This window comes from Lissotriton vulgaris, chromosome 10 (assembly GCF_964263255.1).
Source record: "Lissotriton vulgaris chromosome 10, aLisVul1.2, whole genome shotgun sequence".
In the NCBI taxonomy this organism is placed as follows: domain Eukaryota; kingdom Metazoa; phylum Chordata; class Amphibia; order Caudata; family Salamandridae; genus Lissotriton; species Lissotriton vulgaris.
In genome coordinates this window covers 32948722-32966232 of record NC_141698.1, presented here as the reverse complement: position 1 = coordinate 32966232, position 17511 = coordinate 32948722, and the positions used below count along the sequence as shown (strand labels likewise).

The 17511-nt window shown below is 43.8% G+C and overlaps 1 protein-coding gene across 1 annotated transcript in view; it reads right to left on the bottom strand.

Annotated features, from left to right (window-relative positions):
• Positions 1-17511, bottom strand: part of LOC147684427 (NACHT, LRR and PYD domains-containing protein 3-like) — a 105428-nt gene that overhangs the window by 68568 nt on the left and 19349 nt on the right. Inside the window, exon 3 of the mRNA XM_086940358.1 lies at positions 6471-6512. Within this exon, the coding sequence (XP_086796484.1) occupies positions 6471-6512 (42 nt within the window). The remainder of the gene's footprint in view (positions 1-6470; positions 6513-17511) is intronic.

Below are 17511 nucleotides of genomic sequence, written 5' to 3'. Positions count from 1 at the left end.
ACAGAGAAATCATCCCACACAAACTCAAGCACATATAGAATCACAGGCACAAGTACAAAACCACCCAAGTGTATACACCAAGTGCATGCACACATCACATGCACAGCACAAGCACAGATGCACACACGCAAGCACACATACAGGCACATCCACATGCAGAAACTCAAACACACATAGAATCACATGCACTAGTACAAAAACATCCAAGTACATGCTCACAAGTATATGCATTACACCATCACATGTACAGACATGCACACACATGTTGATGCACACATTCTCATAGACGCACAGATGCACACATAAGCACACATACAAAAACATCCACATGCACAAACTCAAGCACACATAGAATCACATGCACTAATAAAAAACACCCAAGTACATACACACAAGTACATTCACACACCAACACATGCACACACACATGCTTGCACGCACTCTCATACATGCACAGATGCACACACAAGCACACATACAGAAACATCCACACGCAAAAACTCAAGCATACATAGAATCACATGCACTTATAAAAAAACAGATACATACACACAAGTACATTCACACACCATCAGACACACAGACACACACACACACGTGCATGCACACATTCTCATACATGCGCAGACACACACACAAGCACACATACAGAAACATCCGAAAAAACTCAAGCATACATAGAATTACATGCACTAATAAAAAAACACCCAAGTACATACACACAGTACATTCACACACTAACACACATACAAACATGCACACACATGTGCTTGCACACACTCTCATACATGCACAGAAGCACACACAAGCACACATACGGAAAATCCACATGCACAAACTCAAGCACATATAGCATCACATAGGGAATACACCGAAGTACATGTGCATGCACATGCACACAATCACATGCACAGACATGCCTAGCACAATCACAGACACACACACAAGTTAACATACAGAAACATCCACATGCACAAACTCAAACACACATAGACTCACATGCAGTAATAATTAAAAAAACAAGTACATACACACAAGTGCATGCTCACACCATCACAAGCAGAGACACGCACACATGTGTATGCATACATTCTCATACACACATAGACACACACACACAAGCACACATACAGAAACATCTACACGCACATACTCAAGCACACATAAAATCACATGCACTAGTACAAAAACACCCAAGTACAGACACACAAGTGCATGCACACACCATCACACGCACAGACACGAACACACACACATGCATACACAAAGTCTTATACATGCACAGACACACACACACAAGCACACATACAGAAACATCTACATGCATAAACCCAAGCACACATAGAATCACATGTACTAGTACAAAAACACCTGAGTACATACACACAAGTTTATGCACACACCATCAGACACACCGACACACACACATGCATGCACACATTCTCATACATGCACAGACACACACACACACAGAAAAATCCACACGCACAAACTCAAGCACACAGAATCACATGTACTTATACAAAAACAACCAAGTGCATACACACAAGTACATGCACACACCGTCACAAGCACAGACACGCAAACACATGTGCATGCACACATTGTCATACACGCACAGACGGACATATACATGCACACATACAAGCACACACACGACACATTTCTCGATGACTGCAGCAGCATTGATGGCATACATGGCAGGTTTGGACAGATTAATGAAAGACATCTGCTGCTGGTTCCGAAAGTGAAAAGAGTTCTGGGATTATTACCAGACAGAGGGGGCGCGGGGTCACGAGCAGCGACAGGAGAGAGGGAAGATGAAAGACGCGAGGCAATAATGCACTCCCGCCTGCTCTCATCAGAGGACATTTCCTAGAACAGGCCCGCTGCAGTGGCGGCTGGGGGTCACTGCTGTTGTTTAGCACCATCAGGGGTTCACTCTAAGCGCAGCCCGGAGAGGTTCTCTAGCTCCGCAGGCTACTTCAAGGCGCTTCCCGCACCTTCTCTCATTTTGCTTTCATCTTTTATAAATCCTGATCCACATCCCTGTAACGGACCCTTCTGTGCATTCCGAACTCTGGCCATCAAATGATATTTTTCATTCAGCCGTGATGGAATTTTGTTGCGCGTGGTTTTTGTATCTAACATAATCCCTCCTTGCTGCGGATATAATCTTTTACAACTCCAGGAGCAGCGCCGGTTCGCTTCTTCTAACTTCTGCTGCCCTCCAGTGGCTGTTTGTAAACATCACACATGAAATTGTACTGAATGCAGAGGTACTAACATAAGTACTAAGTGGAGGTGGCGAGTAAACAAATAAACAGGAAGGGGCCGATTCACAGAACTAATCTGAGACAAAATCCTAAACTTACTACTTTTGGTATTCTCAGAAGGCATTTAGTAGTTGTAAAGTTAGTATGTTGTCTTAAGTTAGGATTTTGTCTTATGTTAGGATTGAGTCTTAAATTAGTATTTTGTCTTAAGTTAGGATTTTCTCGATCGGCTCTCCTGGGCCGATTCACAGATCTAATCTGAGACAAAATCCTAAACTTACTACTGGCCATATTACCAAGAACGGCGATAACATTATTGCCGCTTTAGCATACAATGGTTTTTGCATGCGCAGACGGGTTTGCAAACCCGTTTGCACATGCAAAAATCAATAGGGGTATGGACCATTCCAAAACAGCGAGTCGTAATTTATTTGCAAACCGCTGTTTTGGAATTGCGAATCGCTATTAGGAAGGGCCTTGTACACATGTTTTGCGACTAAAACACTTGCAAATTATCTCCCAAGGGGGTGGTAATAGGGTCGCAAAAGGGAAGGAGTCCCCAGGGGATCCCTTCATCTTTGCAAATGCAGGGGAAAATATTTTTTAAGGGCAGGCAATGGTTCCAGGGACCACTGCCACTGCCTGCCCTTAAAAAAGTTAACAAAAACAACACATTTTTTCTTTTTTTTAATGCATCCCATTTTCCTTTAAGTAAAACGAGCAGCATTTAAAAAAAAATACTGCTTTATTTAAAAGCAGTCCCAGACATGGTGGTCTACTGAGCCCAGCAGGCCACCATACTTGGGAGGCCCTGTCATTCCCAATGGGGTCGCAAATTGTGAGAGGTTCATTAATATTCATGAGCCTCTTTATTTGCGACCCCATTGGGAATCGCTAACAGTGTGTTACACACTGTTATACATCCAAAATAGTGCCTCGCAAATTGCGAGTTCTAAAAAACTCGCAATTTGCGCGGTGCCATTTTGGGCATTGTACATCTGGCCCCTGGTTTCCAAGTACCAAAGTCAGCAGCTCCGGACGGAACACCACATCCTGGGTAGAGGGAGGGTGGCAGGCAGAAGCCACTTAAAAGCTTGGCTCGTTATGGGCTCGAGGTTCCAACAGGACCCTGAGCTGAGCCAGAGCCTGGCTTGAGTTTTCAGTGCCTCAAACACCTCTTCAAAGATGACCTACATTAGTTTTGAAACCACTTAGATCACTGTATGCATGTAAATTTTGGTATTTGTAGAGCTATGCCCCAGCTCAAGAGCAATAGATTGAATTTTCCTGGGGACATTCCCCAGTACAGCAATCTTTGAACTATAGCTCCTTGAAGAGGTGTGCGACCGTGCTAAATTTGAGCCGGTGCATGCAGGTGGGGCCCACCGGCACTCATTTTTGAGGACGGGCACTTACTATTCCTCATTAGACTTACAAGAGAGGGAAAGCACAAAGAGGAAGAGAGACTAAAAAACCTCGACAAACGTAGAAAGCAGGAATCTGAAAGAGTACCGTGAAGAGGAAGGGAGTACTGTCTTGGGGTGCATTCATCTTGGGGTGCATTAAAGAGGCATGAGGTGGAATCAAGACATGCAGCCATGGTATTCGGCACGCCAATGCTCTGAGCTACACTTGCCACCACAGCACGTATTCTTTTACAAATTAAGGCCTTTCGTCTGCTCTGTAGTAGAGTTGGAATCTACCCGATGGCGATAGGGATCACTTATTCATTGTTACACAGCGGAAGAAAAACAAAAAACAAAAAAACGAAGGGTGGAATGCTTGAATTTATCACAAGACACTAGTGATTACTCTGGGACAAATTCCAGCCCATTATGTTTCTGTTTACTGTGCCCCTGCTGACAGGACCCAACCACATCAATTTGTAACAAATTACATCAAAGTCTTGCTCATGTCATTTTTGACACAGTTGTAGACAACATACCAAAGAGGACATATCACACAAGATGCTCACTTGGGATTACTCGCACTGAAACAAGGTTAACAAGAGCCAAGGACCTACATTACGACTTCTAACACCAGCAGTCTGAAATAAATTAGATAAATGGAGCTGCATCCGCAGCCTTTTATTAAGGATTTCACAATGATTTAAAAGATTATTTGTAACTAGTCGTTAATAGACTTAATACTACAGCTTCCCATATCTATCTAATGCTTCAACTACATCATCATATACGAAACAATGGCTCCTAGTGGGACTGGGAAAAATCAACATGTTATTCATTATTTAAAACAAAGAATTGATCAACAGCACATAACCAAATTAGCCTTAAAAATTATTTATGGACATAAAATGAATACTCATAAAGAGTGCCTGGTGCTTACATGTGAGAGAAAAAGTGCCAAAATAATCAAAAAGTACAATCCATTTGTCAGAATGGCCTCAATGACGTTTCGGCCCTTTATAAATGAAAGGGTCATCATCAGGACAACGTTCACAGCAGTGTTTCTGTAATGAAAGGGGATACATCAAGAGACCCGTTAATTAATCTGTTGGTTGAATGGCCGTGTTAGAAAAGTGTATAGATGTATATGCTCACACGCTGTGCCTATCTATTGCGAAGGAGAGAAATAAGGGATGGTGTATCAATGTAAATATGTAATAAGTGGTGCAACCAAAGGGCCATCACCAAAGGAAAGAAAGCTGTTCTTACGGTTATTGAAAAGACAGACACTTGGCTAATAAAAGGAGAAAAAGTGACCGAATGTTTCTGGTAAAATCGACATGTAGTTAGAAAAATGGGGGTTATTTTTACCAGTAGAAAATTGGAATTTTGGGAGCTCCACTGAAGACAAGGGAAAGCTCTTGAACTCCCTGTTCTATGTACACAAGGGAGCATTTCACTACTGTTGCCCCTGGTATACTTGTTTCATGCAAGGAACCTTGCAGAGGCTACGTGGGCACTCTTTTCTTCAGATCTTGCACCTCTGCCCTCTCATGGAAGCTGAATGTTTGATTGCAAATTGGGAGAGGAGCGAGTTTGGAAGTTGGATAGAATGGAATGCTGTAGGAGAAACTAGCAGTATTGGTTCAGATCATTGAGGTAAAATCCAAAGGTTTCTGTTCTCACTTAACCAATGTCCTTGAGTTGGTTGACTAAGCTTCACTCTCAAAAACTTGATAGAAAAAGCTGAAATCAAGAAGTGAAGATGAAGTCTGATCATGACTGGCTCTAATTGGGAAGGTAGTTGTAAAATCACGCGTAGTCACTGTAAGAGAAAATGTGTTAGTAGCATTTATCTTAGGTTAAGAGCTGGTTGAGGCAGCAGGTGTACTATCTAGTAGCGCAACTAGTATTAGGGCCAGTGGTAGGATTGTTTTGTTTTTAAATATATTTTTATTAGTTTCATTGATAACATAAACTAAAAACTCGGCATATCACTTGTAGAGACACAAAAATTCTGGTTCATATGGCAGTTGGTTTTGGGAACATAGGCGATTTCAAGAATACATCACAGGGGTTGGAAAGCGCATCAGGGGGACACAGATTCGTCTTCAATGGGGGCTGTGGGTGCAACACATACATCTCCCCTGTAGGAGGTCGATTTGGCCCACACAAGGGACTATTTTTTGGGGCAACCTCTTGCTACAATCACCGTTTCTCCCTAATCATACACCAGTCAAGATTTAGTTTCCCTGTATGGCGTGTCAAGGATGACACCCCCCACCCCCCATTGCTGAGCTATGTCTCTCTTGGCCAGTGGTAGGATTGTTGATGTAGTCATGATCACACTAGCTCCTGTGGAGCAGTGTCAGTAGATCTTGGTGCACTACTCTTCTGGTAAGACCTGGAGAAGTTCTACACCTTGTGATGTTAGCAACAGCTATGAAGCAACAGAAAACAGAGTACAGTGTGAACTGTTGATAACACCAACAGTACTGGTGCCGTGTGTATCTTCGATGACAAGGAAGCAGATTCAATTTACTCCATGATTTTACTTGTAGTTGACTTTGGACTCAGTGAACTGACCTGGATCCTAGGGCAGGGGTACTGGTCTGGCTGGTGGTGGAATGGGTTTATTATCTCATGGTTGAACTACCATCAGTAATAACACATCCGTGTCGTCGCCCCCCCCCCTCCTTTACCGCTGGATCCTCTGTAACATTTACTCTTAGAACATTTTCTGAGAATATCGCTTGAAGCAGGAAGCTGCTTTGAAGAGTTGACTTACCACTGTCTTGGCTCCTGGGGATGTAGTCGCGGCGTACAGATGCTGCAAGAGAAAACAGGAGAAATTGTGGAAGAAGCCATAGAGGAGCAGGCAGGTGGTATTTAAGGTCCAATCCCTAATCTCCCTTCCCACTTCTTCACACTGGCCTTTTCCTGAAGGGTTACCTCACCTCTTAACAGCTGGGGGGACAGAAGTTGCATTATCCTACAGATCAGGGGGCACTGCTTTCTCTCATTTTAGGGTGTATATTGCTACCTCAAAGTCAACCACTTCAAGATATACCTGCATGTATGGTTCTACAGCGACAGCCACCACGTTCCTAGAGTATCTTTTTGATGCATTTAACACTGTGTTATTCAGCTACATCTACCCTAAAACAATATTGTTACAAATAAAAAATGAAAGTTCTATTAACTTATATTTAATGAAGCATGTATACCTAACCATAGCACAAACTACATTTCAATAAATGTACTTACTAAACATAGGGGTTGATTTATTTGTCTGCGATCAGCCCGTCCTCCGCCAGGGCGATAGAGTAAACAATTCAGTCGCCCTGACAGGTATCAACGGTTAAATTTAGAAATGTCCCCAGGCCCAGAAGCTCTGGCAGGAACCCGTCATGGCGGTTCCTGTCAATTCATAGGAACTTTGACATGCGGCTCTATAAACATGACAGAGCCATATGACAAACTTACTAAGTTCCTCTTATTTCCAAAAAGAAAATCCCACCGGGTGATTTTCTTTTTGGAATAAAAAAAAAACAATGCCACTGCATCATGGGGATTTTCTCCCATGGTGATGGGGGGCATTGAGCCCTTTTCAATGCCCATTGCTGCAGGAGTTTTCCTGGCAGTGACAGGCATTGAAAAATGGCTTTATGTCCACCCATCTAAATTAGGTAGGTTGACACACAGCCAAACCTCCGACGGTCCTTACTCTATCAGGCCATCAGAAAAGCTTGAAAGCAGTGGAGTAGCTTGTGCCATCCTCAAACTATGGTCTGCACGCATTTAAATTGGACGATCGGATCATAGCCTTGGCAGGGAGGGAACTCTGTTGGTTTGCGAAGGAGTTCCCGCTTTGCCAAGAAATAAATCGGCCCCTTAGAATACAGCTGTTTTTCTAACCATTATTGAAGAAGAATTAAATAAAATAGTTGTCCTTATCCTAACTCTATCACTTACACTACATTTTAATTAGTCTAAAATGTATCAATAAAATAATTACCTTGAATCCTTATTTAATTCAAATTACATGAAATTAATTGAATGCTGATGTTTAACCAAACCATATTACTAATAATAATCTGTTCCATAATATATTTAATTACATTCCGTTAGGATAAATGAATTAAATTAGGTTATAACATACCAAAATAACTTAATCTACCTTAGCTATTAACTTTTTTTTTTGATAATCAATTATTTATTAGCATTCTGGAAGGCAAACAAACAAAATGACAGCACGTAGCATATAGGGTAAAGCAAATTCTGTCCCTAACAGGCAATAAAAAGCTATGAACTTATTTAGAACAAAGTACAAACTATAACCCTTTCCATATTTTCATTAATTGTTTTAAATTAATTTACCATATGTATAACTATTAATTTAAATTCAAATTTGATCTACAAAATAACATTATGTACTTGGACAATTTGTTTATTTTCAGTAAAGCATTTTAATTTACATTAAACAAAGTTTCTAACCATTGTCCTTTTAATCATTTATATTAAATTAGCCTTTAGCTTGAAATTACAATAAATACTATTCTACTTACCCTAATGGTGTTGTAGCCTCATCTGTAGTAGAAGCTCACAGTGCATGGTGCATGGTATTTAAAAAGTAGGACATGCATGTTTAAGTGTTGCATAGCTTGACAGTGGAAAAACTCCTAAAGTCAGTCAGTCAAAGATCTTTATTTGGCTTAATGACAGCCATCAAAGAAACTCCTAAAGTCATGTGTCACTGTTGTAAGGCTATCTCTCCCATAGACTAACACTGGGTTATGTAATTACACTTAATAAGTGCTAACTTCAGTTTGGGACCAGATAAAGAAATGCTGCTTACACTCAAATTAATTGCAATTTGAATTCTTCTTTAGTGGTAACATTTAATTTTAACTTACTATTCTGAAAATGCCAGTACATGCCAATATTAGGAAGTTGATATTTTCTGCCTACCCCAAATCTGCCTTTCTCCCAGGTTCCTGAGTCTCAGGAGTGTGAATGGCTCTGCTGTTGTGGGTTCTATATATTGCTTCCGGACATGGGAACAAAGAAGGCCCAGGTGAGAGGGGAGTGGGTCTTCCTGACAGGTGTCCCGAGTCATATAACTGGGAATGGCTCTGCTGATGTAGGTGGCATGTTGCTTCCAGACTCTAAGACAAAGGAAGCCTAGGTGTGAGGGGGGTGGGTCTTCCTGAGCGGATGGCTGAGGAAGAACTGACCTCTGCCCTGTTTGTACTTCAAATGACCCTGCCTGCAGCACTTACAAATGCTGCTGAGACCAGGTCTGACCTTGCCTTTATTTCTGACCTTGATTTTGTCACCCTAGACAGTTTGAATCCAAGACCAGGGAAAGAACCGCTCAGAATACGTTTTGGGGGGTAGGACAGGAAATTCCCCCAAACCAAGGTTGGCACCATGTATAATAGTGGCACCTTCAGAATCTCTTCAGAACACCTCTGGACCGGCGGAGGATTCGGATGGATAGCCCTGCTGTCTCAAGAAGGAACATTGGAGCTGCCTCCCTTGAAACCAGGCTCCCCAGACATGACTCCAAAGGTCCGTTGGCTGACCGCCTGTTTGAGCTACATGGACACACTTCAAGAGGCTTATCCACCTTTCCAGCTAACCAGACACATCCGTACCTGACCTGGTCCCCTCTAGTGGCCTCTGTGGGAGTGAGAGCTGACCTCCCAAGTGCTGTCCTCGGGTTCCTGGACCCTTGATGGAGCGAGAGTGTACTCCTCCCTGTGCATGTGAAGGTTGCACCTGATCCAAATCAGAGCAACGCAGATAGATGCAAAGCCTTGCATCGCAGCACCTCGCAGCACCTCGCAGCTCCTGATCAGTGGCTTCACAGGATCCCGTGCAGTTCAGACCTCTGCACCACAGACCTTCACATCTCATGATTGGCATCTTCAATCGAACTGGCGCAGTGCGGCATAGACCGATGCAGAACCTCACATCGCAGCACCCCACAGCTCCTGAATGGTGGATTCAACGGAACAGACACAGCTCAATGCAAACCAGTGCAGGGCCTCGCATCTCAGCAGCATGAAGCTCCTGATCGCGGCTTGACTGGATAAGATGCAACATATAGATTCTCATCGCAGTATTATGCAGACCTTGCATTAAGGATGTAAGGTGCAACCTTGAGCGGACACAACTCGGTCTTATACCATGCCTGCGATCCATCGCGGTCGGCATGACTTTGTCCTGATTCAGGACAGCTAGATACCAACAATTGGGGCCGGATGTATCAAGATATCGTTTTGCAATTTCTAAATAGTGATTTTTTGCGAATTGCTATTTAGAAATCGCAAAACGGTATGTATGTACAAAATCGCTATTTTTTAGCGATTCCTTATCATTCTTTATTTGCGAATATGCAATTTGCAAAATCGCAAATAAAGAATGATTTCCAATGCATTCCTATGGGCCAGGAGGCCTATAGGAATGATGGTGCAATAATTCTCAAATTGCGAATTTGCAATTTGCTAATCGCAATTTGAGAATTATTACAATGGTGCAGGGGTGTCTCAAAGACACCCTGCTGCACCCCTCAAATCTACATGTGTGTGCATGTGGCACACATACATGCCCTATGGGCATGTATGTGTGTCACATACCACCCTCACCAATGCCAAATAGGGCATTATTATGAGAAATCGCAAATTACCACCAACTACAAGTTGGTGGTAAAATGCGATTCCTTAACACAAATTTGCACTTCAACAATGTATCATACATATCATGTAAGGAATCGCAAAATTTGCGATTCCTTAAATGCTATGGCAAAATAAGGAATCGCAAATTGTTGCAATTCCTTAAATTGCGATTGTATGATACATTGAAAATAATGCAAAAAGGCCATTTGCGAATCGCAAAGGCCAAAATTCTGCGAATTTCGGCCTTTGCGATTAAAAAACGGCTTTATACATATGGCCCTTGGTGTTTCGTGATCTCAGTGTTATTTTTACCTACAACTTTAAAAACGAAAAACTCTGGTTCTACTGACTGGATTTTATAATATTTTGATGTCATTTTATGTATTACATTATACTCTATTTTTCTAAATTATTTTAAGATTTTTATTGCATTTTCATTCAACTTATCACTATTGGAATGCTGCATAAATACTTTACACATTTCCTCTAAGTTAAGTCAGACTACTTGGTGACAAGCTACCAAAGGGTTAAGTACTGGTTTACTTAATGACTTCTGTGGTTCACCTTGACAAGGATTGCTACTTGAGTGGGGCACTCACACCCCTCAACCAATAACCCAATTTCTTACATAGTCTATTCAATGTAGTGGTGGTAAAACATTCCTTGCCATGAGCCCTATCATGTGGCTATGAGAGTCATTTTAACTCGCTCATACAACACATTGTAGTCTAACTGTAGGAGTCATGACTATCATAGTCAGATCCCCAATGGAAGTGGATATGTGCCGAGCCTGTTGGTGAATAAGACCTCCCCTACCGGTGGGAAGGAGAACATTGAGAGCCCTTCAAGAATGGCTTATGGATCTGACAAACACAATTATAACCTTTGAGAATGGAATGAGTGACGTCCAGGTTTCCAAAAGTAATCTCAGCAGTAGAAACTTGAGCCACAAGGAGCAAAATGTGGCAAAAGCAAAACCCCCAAGAAAGAACAGGCCCTGCAAATAAATTAAAATAAAATCAGAATCTTCAAAAGAGGAAATAAAACAATCGGGCTGTGTTCACTGTTTCTTATCTCGACCTCTTCCTTCAGCTCCTCAGGGATGTTTTTTCCCTTACCTTGTCCTCCTCCATGCAGCTTTTAGGGCAATTGCAGTCTCTCTGGCGTTTCTCTCTTCCGGCTAGATCTTAGACAAGGTCCATCCTCTCCTCTTTATGTCTTCCTCACACCTCCATAGCATGCTTGATCTCTTTCATCCTCTCTTTTACCTGGTACTCCTCCTTGCACTTCTCCTTGAAGATCTTATATTATGTTCACACTCTTATCTTCTCTCCTCCTTCCAGCTCTTAGATGATGTTCAACCTCTCATCTTCTTTCCTCCTTCAAGTTCTTAGATTATCTTCACTTATCTTCTCTCCTCCTTCCAGCTCTTAGATGATGTTCAACCTCTTATCTCCTCTCCTCCTTCCAGCTCTTAGATGATGTTCAACCTCTCATCTTCTTTCCTCCTTCAAGTTCTCAGATTATGTTCACTTGTCTTCTCTCCTCCTTCCAGCTCTTAGATGATGTTCAACCTCTCATCTTCCTTCCTCCTTCAAGTTCTTAGATTATGTTCACCCTCTTATCTTCCCCCCTCTTTCAACCTCTAGACAATATTCAGCCTCTCTTTATCCCTTTCTTCCACCTCTCGAACAGACTTGCTCTCTATTGTCGTCCTACCGTGCACTCCTCCTTGCAGTACTTATACTGTGTTCGGCCATTCTGTTTTCACTCTCTTTACCCCCCTCTCAGGCCACAGTGGTTTCTCTTATCCTGCTTTTCTTTGAGCAGCTCTTACCACAAGTTTAGTTTGTATTATATTACTCACTTCCTTCTGGCTGTTAAGAAGAAATAGTGCCATATCTTAATCAGTATGGCACTTTTTTTTCGGTCTCTCTTTGTCGCAACGCAGCACAAATAATTTGGTTGCTTTGCTGCATTGGAAAATAGCCTTTACAACGCGGCCATAAGCAAGCGTGACGTTTCCCCGTAAGCTGAACAATGCAAGCCTTAACCACTCAAATGCCTTAACCACGCAAATGCCTTAACCACGTATATTCCTTAACCACACATATGCAGTCCGCGTTCAGGCAGGGAGACGAACTGCAAGGATCGATGCAGGAAGGACCGTGACTTGTCGAGGTAAGTTGGTCTGGGGCCCGGTAGGTTTTAGGGGAGGGGGCCAGTTTTAGGGATCACAGCAGGGGGGAAGGTCTGGTTTTTAGGGCAGGAGATAGTTTTTCGGGCTCAGGATGGGGGTTTATTTAATGGGGGGCAGGGTTTTAGGCCTGACGGCAGTGGAAAGGGTAGTGATGGTTTTAAGGACAGCACAGGGGTAAGATTTAGGGCTCACAGCGGGGGGCTGGGGTCAGGATAATTTTGGGGAGGGGGCAGGGTAATCTTTAACATGCATATCCCTTTACCAATCATACCTTTACCACGAAATTGCTTGTTAAAAACCTACGTGGTAAAGGAATGCATGGTTTAAACACGTTCATGGTTAGGATGGCGTTGTAGAGGCATGCGTGGTTCAGCCATAAGTGTCTCTGTAATAGAACCAGCTGCGTTGCTCCAGAAGTTAGTATATTTAGTCCCACCTTTCATCCCCCTTGCTTGTATACAGTGATCACATCTCCTCACTTGCTTCATTCCTTTTGGCTCTTGCACCGTGTATGATCTCTTAAACCTTGTTGTCTTCCTCCCAGCATTGGAGTCATGCTAGGCTTTACTTTGTACCTTGGGAGAGAATTACAAAAAACAATTTGATGGACAGAATGTAGATCAATGTCTTACATTCACCCCAGTACAAGGATCTGGGCCTAAATCCATCGTTTTTTGCACTCCACACCACCCTGGGTCAGATAATGGCTTTATGCAAATCAGCTCTGACCCTGTGCCCCATGGGAACAGTCCAGTCCGAACTACAACAGCCATATCTTTCCCAGACCGGAATCAAGCATCCGAGGACCAGACCGGTTTCGAGGTAACACCTCTCATCAGCCCGGCTAGCTTGACTCCAGTGGTGTGGAGGCTCTGGGACCCACGTCTGAGCTACCCCAGTACACCCAGGGAGAAAATTACAAAAAACAATTTGATGGACAGAATGTAGATCAATGTCTTACATTCACCCCAGTACAAGGATCTGGGCCTAAATCCATCGTTTTTTGCACTCCACACCACCCTGGGTCAGATAATGGCTTTATGCAAATCAGCTCTGACCCTGTGCCCCATGGGAACAGTCCAGTCCGAACTACAACAGCCATATCTTTCCCAGACCGGAATCAAGCATCCGAGGACCAGACCGGTTTCGAGGTAACACCTCTCATCAGCCCGGCTAGCTTGACTCCAGTGGTGTGGAGGCTCTGGGACCCACGTCTGAGCTACCCCAGTACACTCAGGGAGAAAATTACAAAAAACAATTTGATGGACAGAATGTAGATCAATGTCTTACATTCACCCCAGTACAAGGATCTGGGCCTAAATCCATCGTTTTTTGCACTCCACACCACCCTGGGTCAGATAATGGCTTTATGCAAATCAGCTCTGACCCTGTGCCTCATGGGAACAGTCCAGTCCGAACTACAACAGCCATATCTTTCCCAGACCGGAATCAAGCATCCGAGGACCAGACCATTGTCTAACCCAGGGTGGTGTGGAGTGCAAAAAAACGATGGATTTGGGCCCAGATCTTTGGACTGGGGTGAATGTGTGACATTGATCCACATTCGGTCCATCACCTGTTTTGTTTGCAATTGCCGCCATAAGTGCGCTGGGGATGCCCAGACGTGGGTCCCAGGCACTCCACACCACTGGAGTCAAGCTAGCCGGGCTGATGAGAGGTGTTACCTCGAAACCGGTCCGGTCCTCGGATGCTTGATTCCGTTCTGGGAAGGACATGGCTTTTGTAGTTCGGACTGGACTGTTCCCATGGGGCACAGGGTCAGAGCTGATTTGCATATCGCCATTGTCTAACCCAGGGTGGTGTGGAGTGCAAAAAAACGATGGATTTGGGCCCAGATCTTTGGACTGGGGTGAATGTGTGACATTGATCCACATTCGGTCCATCACCTGTTTTGTTTGCAATTGCTGCCATAAGTGCGCTGGGGATGCCCAGACGTGGGTCCCAGGCACTCCACACCACTGCAGTCAAGCTAGCCGGGCTGATGAGAGGTGTTACCTCGAAACCGGTCCGGTCCTCGGATGCTTGATTCCGTTCTGGGAAGGACATGGCTTTTGTAGTTCGGACTGGACTGTTCCCATGGGGCACAGGGTCAGAGCTGATTTGCATATCGCCATTGTCTAACCCAGGGTGGTGTGGAGTGCAAAAAAACGATGGATTTGGGCCCAGATCTTTGGACTGGGGTGAATGTGTGACATTGATCCACATTCGGTCCATCACCTGTTTTGTTTACTTTGTACCTTGAGCATCTTATGAGCATCTTATGTTTTACCAGAGAATTAAGCTCCTGGGTCATTTTGAAATTCTTGTTCTTTGCCACAGCCCTTACTATGCCTGATAGCCATGTATATTTTACACAGAACTGAGTAGGAGTAAACATATATTTTCTATAAACTTTTTCTGTTCCGGATTTCCGCCTTTTAATAGATTGCCCATGATTTTTTAGCTTCACTCCTCTCTTTCATGTAACCTTTATTCTTAAAACATTGTATTTGTTTACATTTAATTAGATATTCAATTAAATCAACAATTTTAACTGTATTTTGTGATCATCTAAATATATGTTTATTGCTGCGGCTATTGTCTTATTTTTAATTTATTGTAACTGTGTTTGCAGGTCTGGCTAATAGAATCATAAAACACCTTCCCTTCCACCTCCCCTTTTCCCTTCCCCCTTCCTCATGCCCTTCTCTCCCTCCCATCACATTTGCATCATTTATGCAGCTCTCTGAGACTGAAAGGGCATTGTTTGGATTCATACTCAGTGCTCCCTTGTGTCTGGACAAAGCTTTGTGTCGCTGATGAGCTCTAATTATAGGAAAACATGTGTCAGGAGATGTTTGTGTTCATTCGAGGTTGGCTTGGATGGTATTTTACCAATCTAAAGCTGTAATACTGTGCCCTGAACGGCAAAATGCTTTTGTCACTTATTGGCTTGGCGTGTATAGCAGTTGCTAATCCTGTGCTTAAAGACATTGCTTAAAAAAATTGCAAAAGGCTTTGTCACTTTTCTAGTTCAGCATGGGTGGCTTTGGGCTTATCCTATGCTTTCACATTCTGCTGGACAATCAAGCATTTGAGGTTAGCAGAGTTAGGGCCATATTTAGACTTTGGTCGAGAGGGTACTCTGTTGCAACAGCGACAGAGTACCCTCTCTGCCAAAGCGAAGTTCCATCCCCTCTCATTTAGAGTTAGGCGTAACTTCAGTATGTAGACGGTAGAGGGTACTCCGTCTCCGCCACTGACATACAACAAATGGCCCAATGGAGTAACGGGCATCAGAGATTTGGCCATGTGTTCGATCACCCTATTTAGAGTGGGCTAACACATGGCCAGTTTTCACTGTCCATACCGGGCAGTAACGGGCAGAGGAAACTGCAAAATGACCCCCATGCCATGGGAGGAATCTCCCATGGTGAGGGAGTGGGGGGGGTGTCACTGTTTTTCTTCAAAAACGAAAATTCAGTTTTGGGATTTTCATTTTGAAAATAAAAAAAATATTGAATATTTGACATACGGCTCCATCATGTTGACATAGCCATCCTTCAAAGTTTCAATGCTTTTATAGTAACCGCCAAGGCGGCTGTTCCTGGAAATGCCAGAGATGAACGCTGGGCTTGGTTGTAATGGCACAGCACAGAACACCTGGCTGATGAGCCGTAATAAGAGCGAAACAGTCCTGGGTTGCTTGTGTCCCATGTACCAGTTAGCCGGTCTATGGTAGGTAGTTGCATAGTCCCATCTTCGCTGATCGTGATTTTCGGGGCAGGGGGGAGAGTTAGGGTTGGTTGCCCTCTACTTGGGTTGTCCAGATGGTCCACAGGTGTGTGTCTCCCATGTCCAAGGCTGGCGCCCAATAGAGAGTCTGCAGTTTCACCTCTAATCTCAATCCATTCTAAGACATCCTCTGGTCAATCAAAGAAGTGGGCCATCCCTTGGTGTAGGGCTTTAAGCTTTGCTGGGTATTGGAGTATCTGCCTAATGTTGAGAGCCCTCAACTTCTGCTTGACACTGAGATATGATTTACTTCTCTCCTGCACTTGCTTTGTGTAGTCTGGGTAGTTGGCTATTTTTGCACTACCAAATTGGAAGACCGACCACTTCCTTGCCGCTTAAAGGATACAGTCTAAGTCTCTGTCACTGTAGTTCAGTATCTTGGTAATGAGAGTCATAGGAGGCGCCCCCCGGTGCGAGGACGGCACAGGGCCCTGTGCTCTCTTTCTATTACAACCAGTTGGTAGAGGTCTTCTGGTCTAAGTTCTGTCCTCACCCTGTTCTCCAGGGAGAGTACTTCCTATTTCTCGGGGAAGCCCAATAGTCTTATGTTACTTCAGCGAGAGCAGCCTTCTGCGTCTTCAGTCGAAGCTCCAGGTCTACCATGATGGTGTTCATTTGAGCAACTTGCCGCTTCAGTGACTTGACCTCCCCCTGTGTTTCGGTGATATTAGCTTCCACTGATTTGACTTTATCTGCTACCTTCCGTAGGTCTGCACAAAGGAGGTTAACGTCGATAGAGACGGTTTTGATTTTATGTTCAAGGGCTGTGCAAGATCCCTGTATGACTGCCAAAAGTTCTTCTCTAGTTGGTTCAGAATCACCATCTGGTTCATCAGCAGCATTTTTCGTGTCAGACTACTTTGTGTAGGTTGGTGCGGGTGGTGTATATGGTGTTGATCGCTTGAGTTCTCGCCGCCTTGTCCTTCCCCTTGACTGCAGGCGCCCTCTGGGCCCGTGCAACAGGGCACTAGGTTGCTATCTGTAGATTTGGTGCCATCCCACCACCTCAAGTCCTTATGTCAGGCCCAAGAACCCCCACACACTGGCCCCCGGCAAGCAGATGAGTGGTGGTGAAGATGAAGTCCACAGGCCGACCTCAAGAATCTGCATGGGACCACACATATCCAAACGCCAAGGCCAGAGTACAGTCA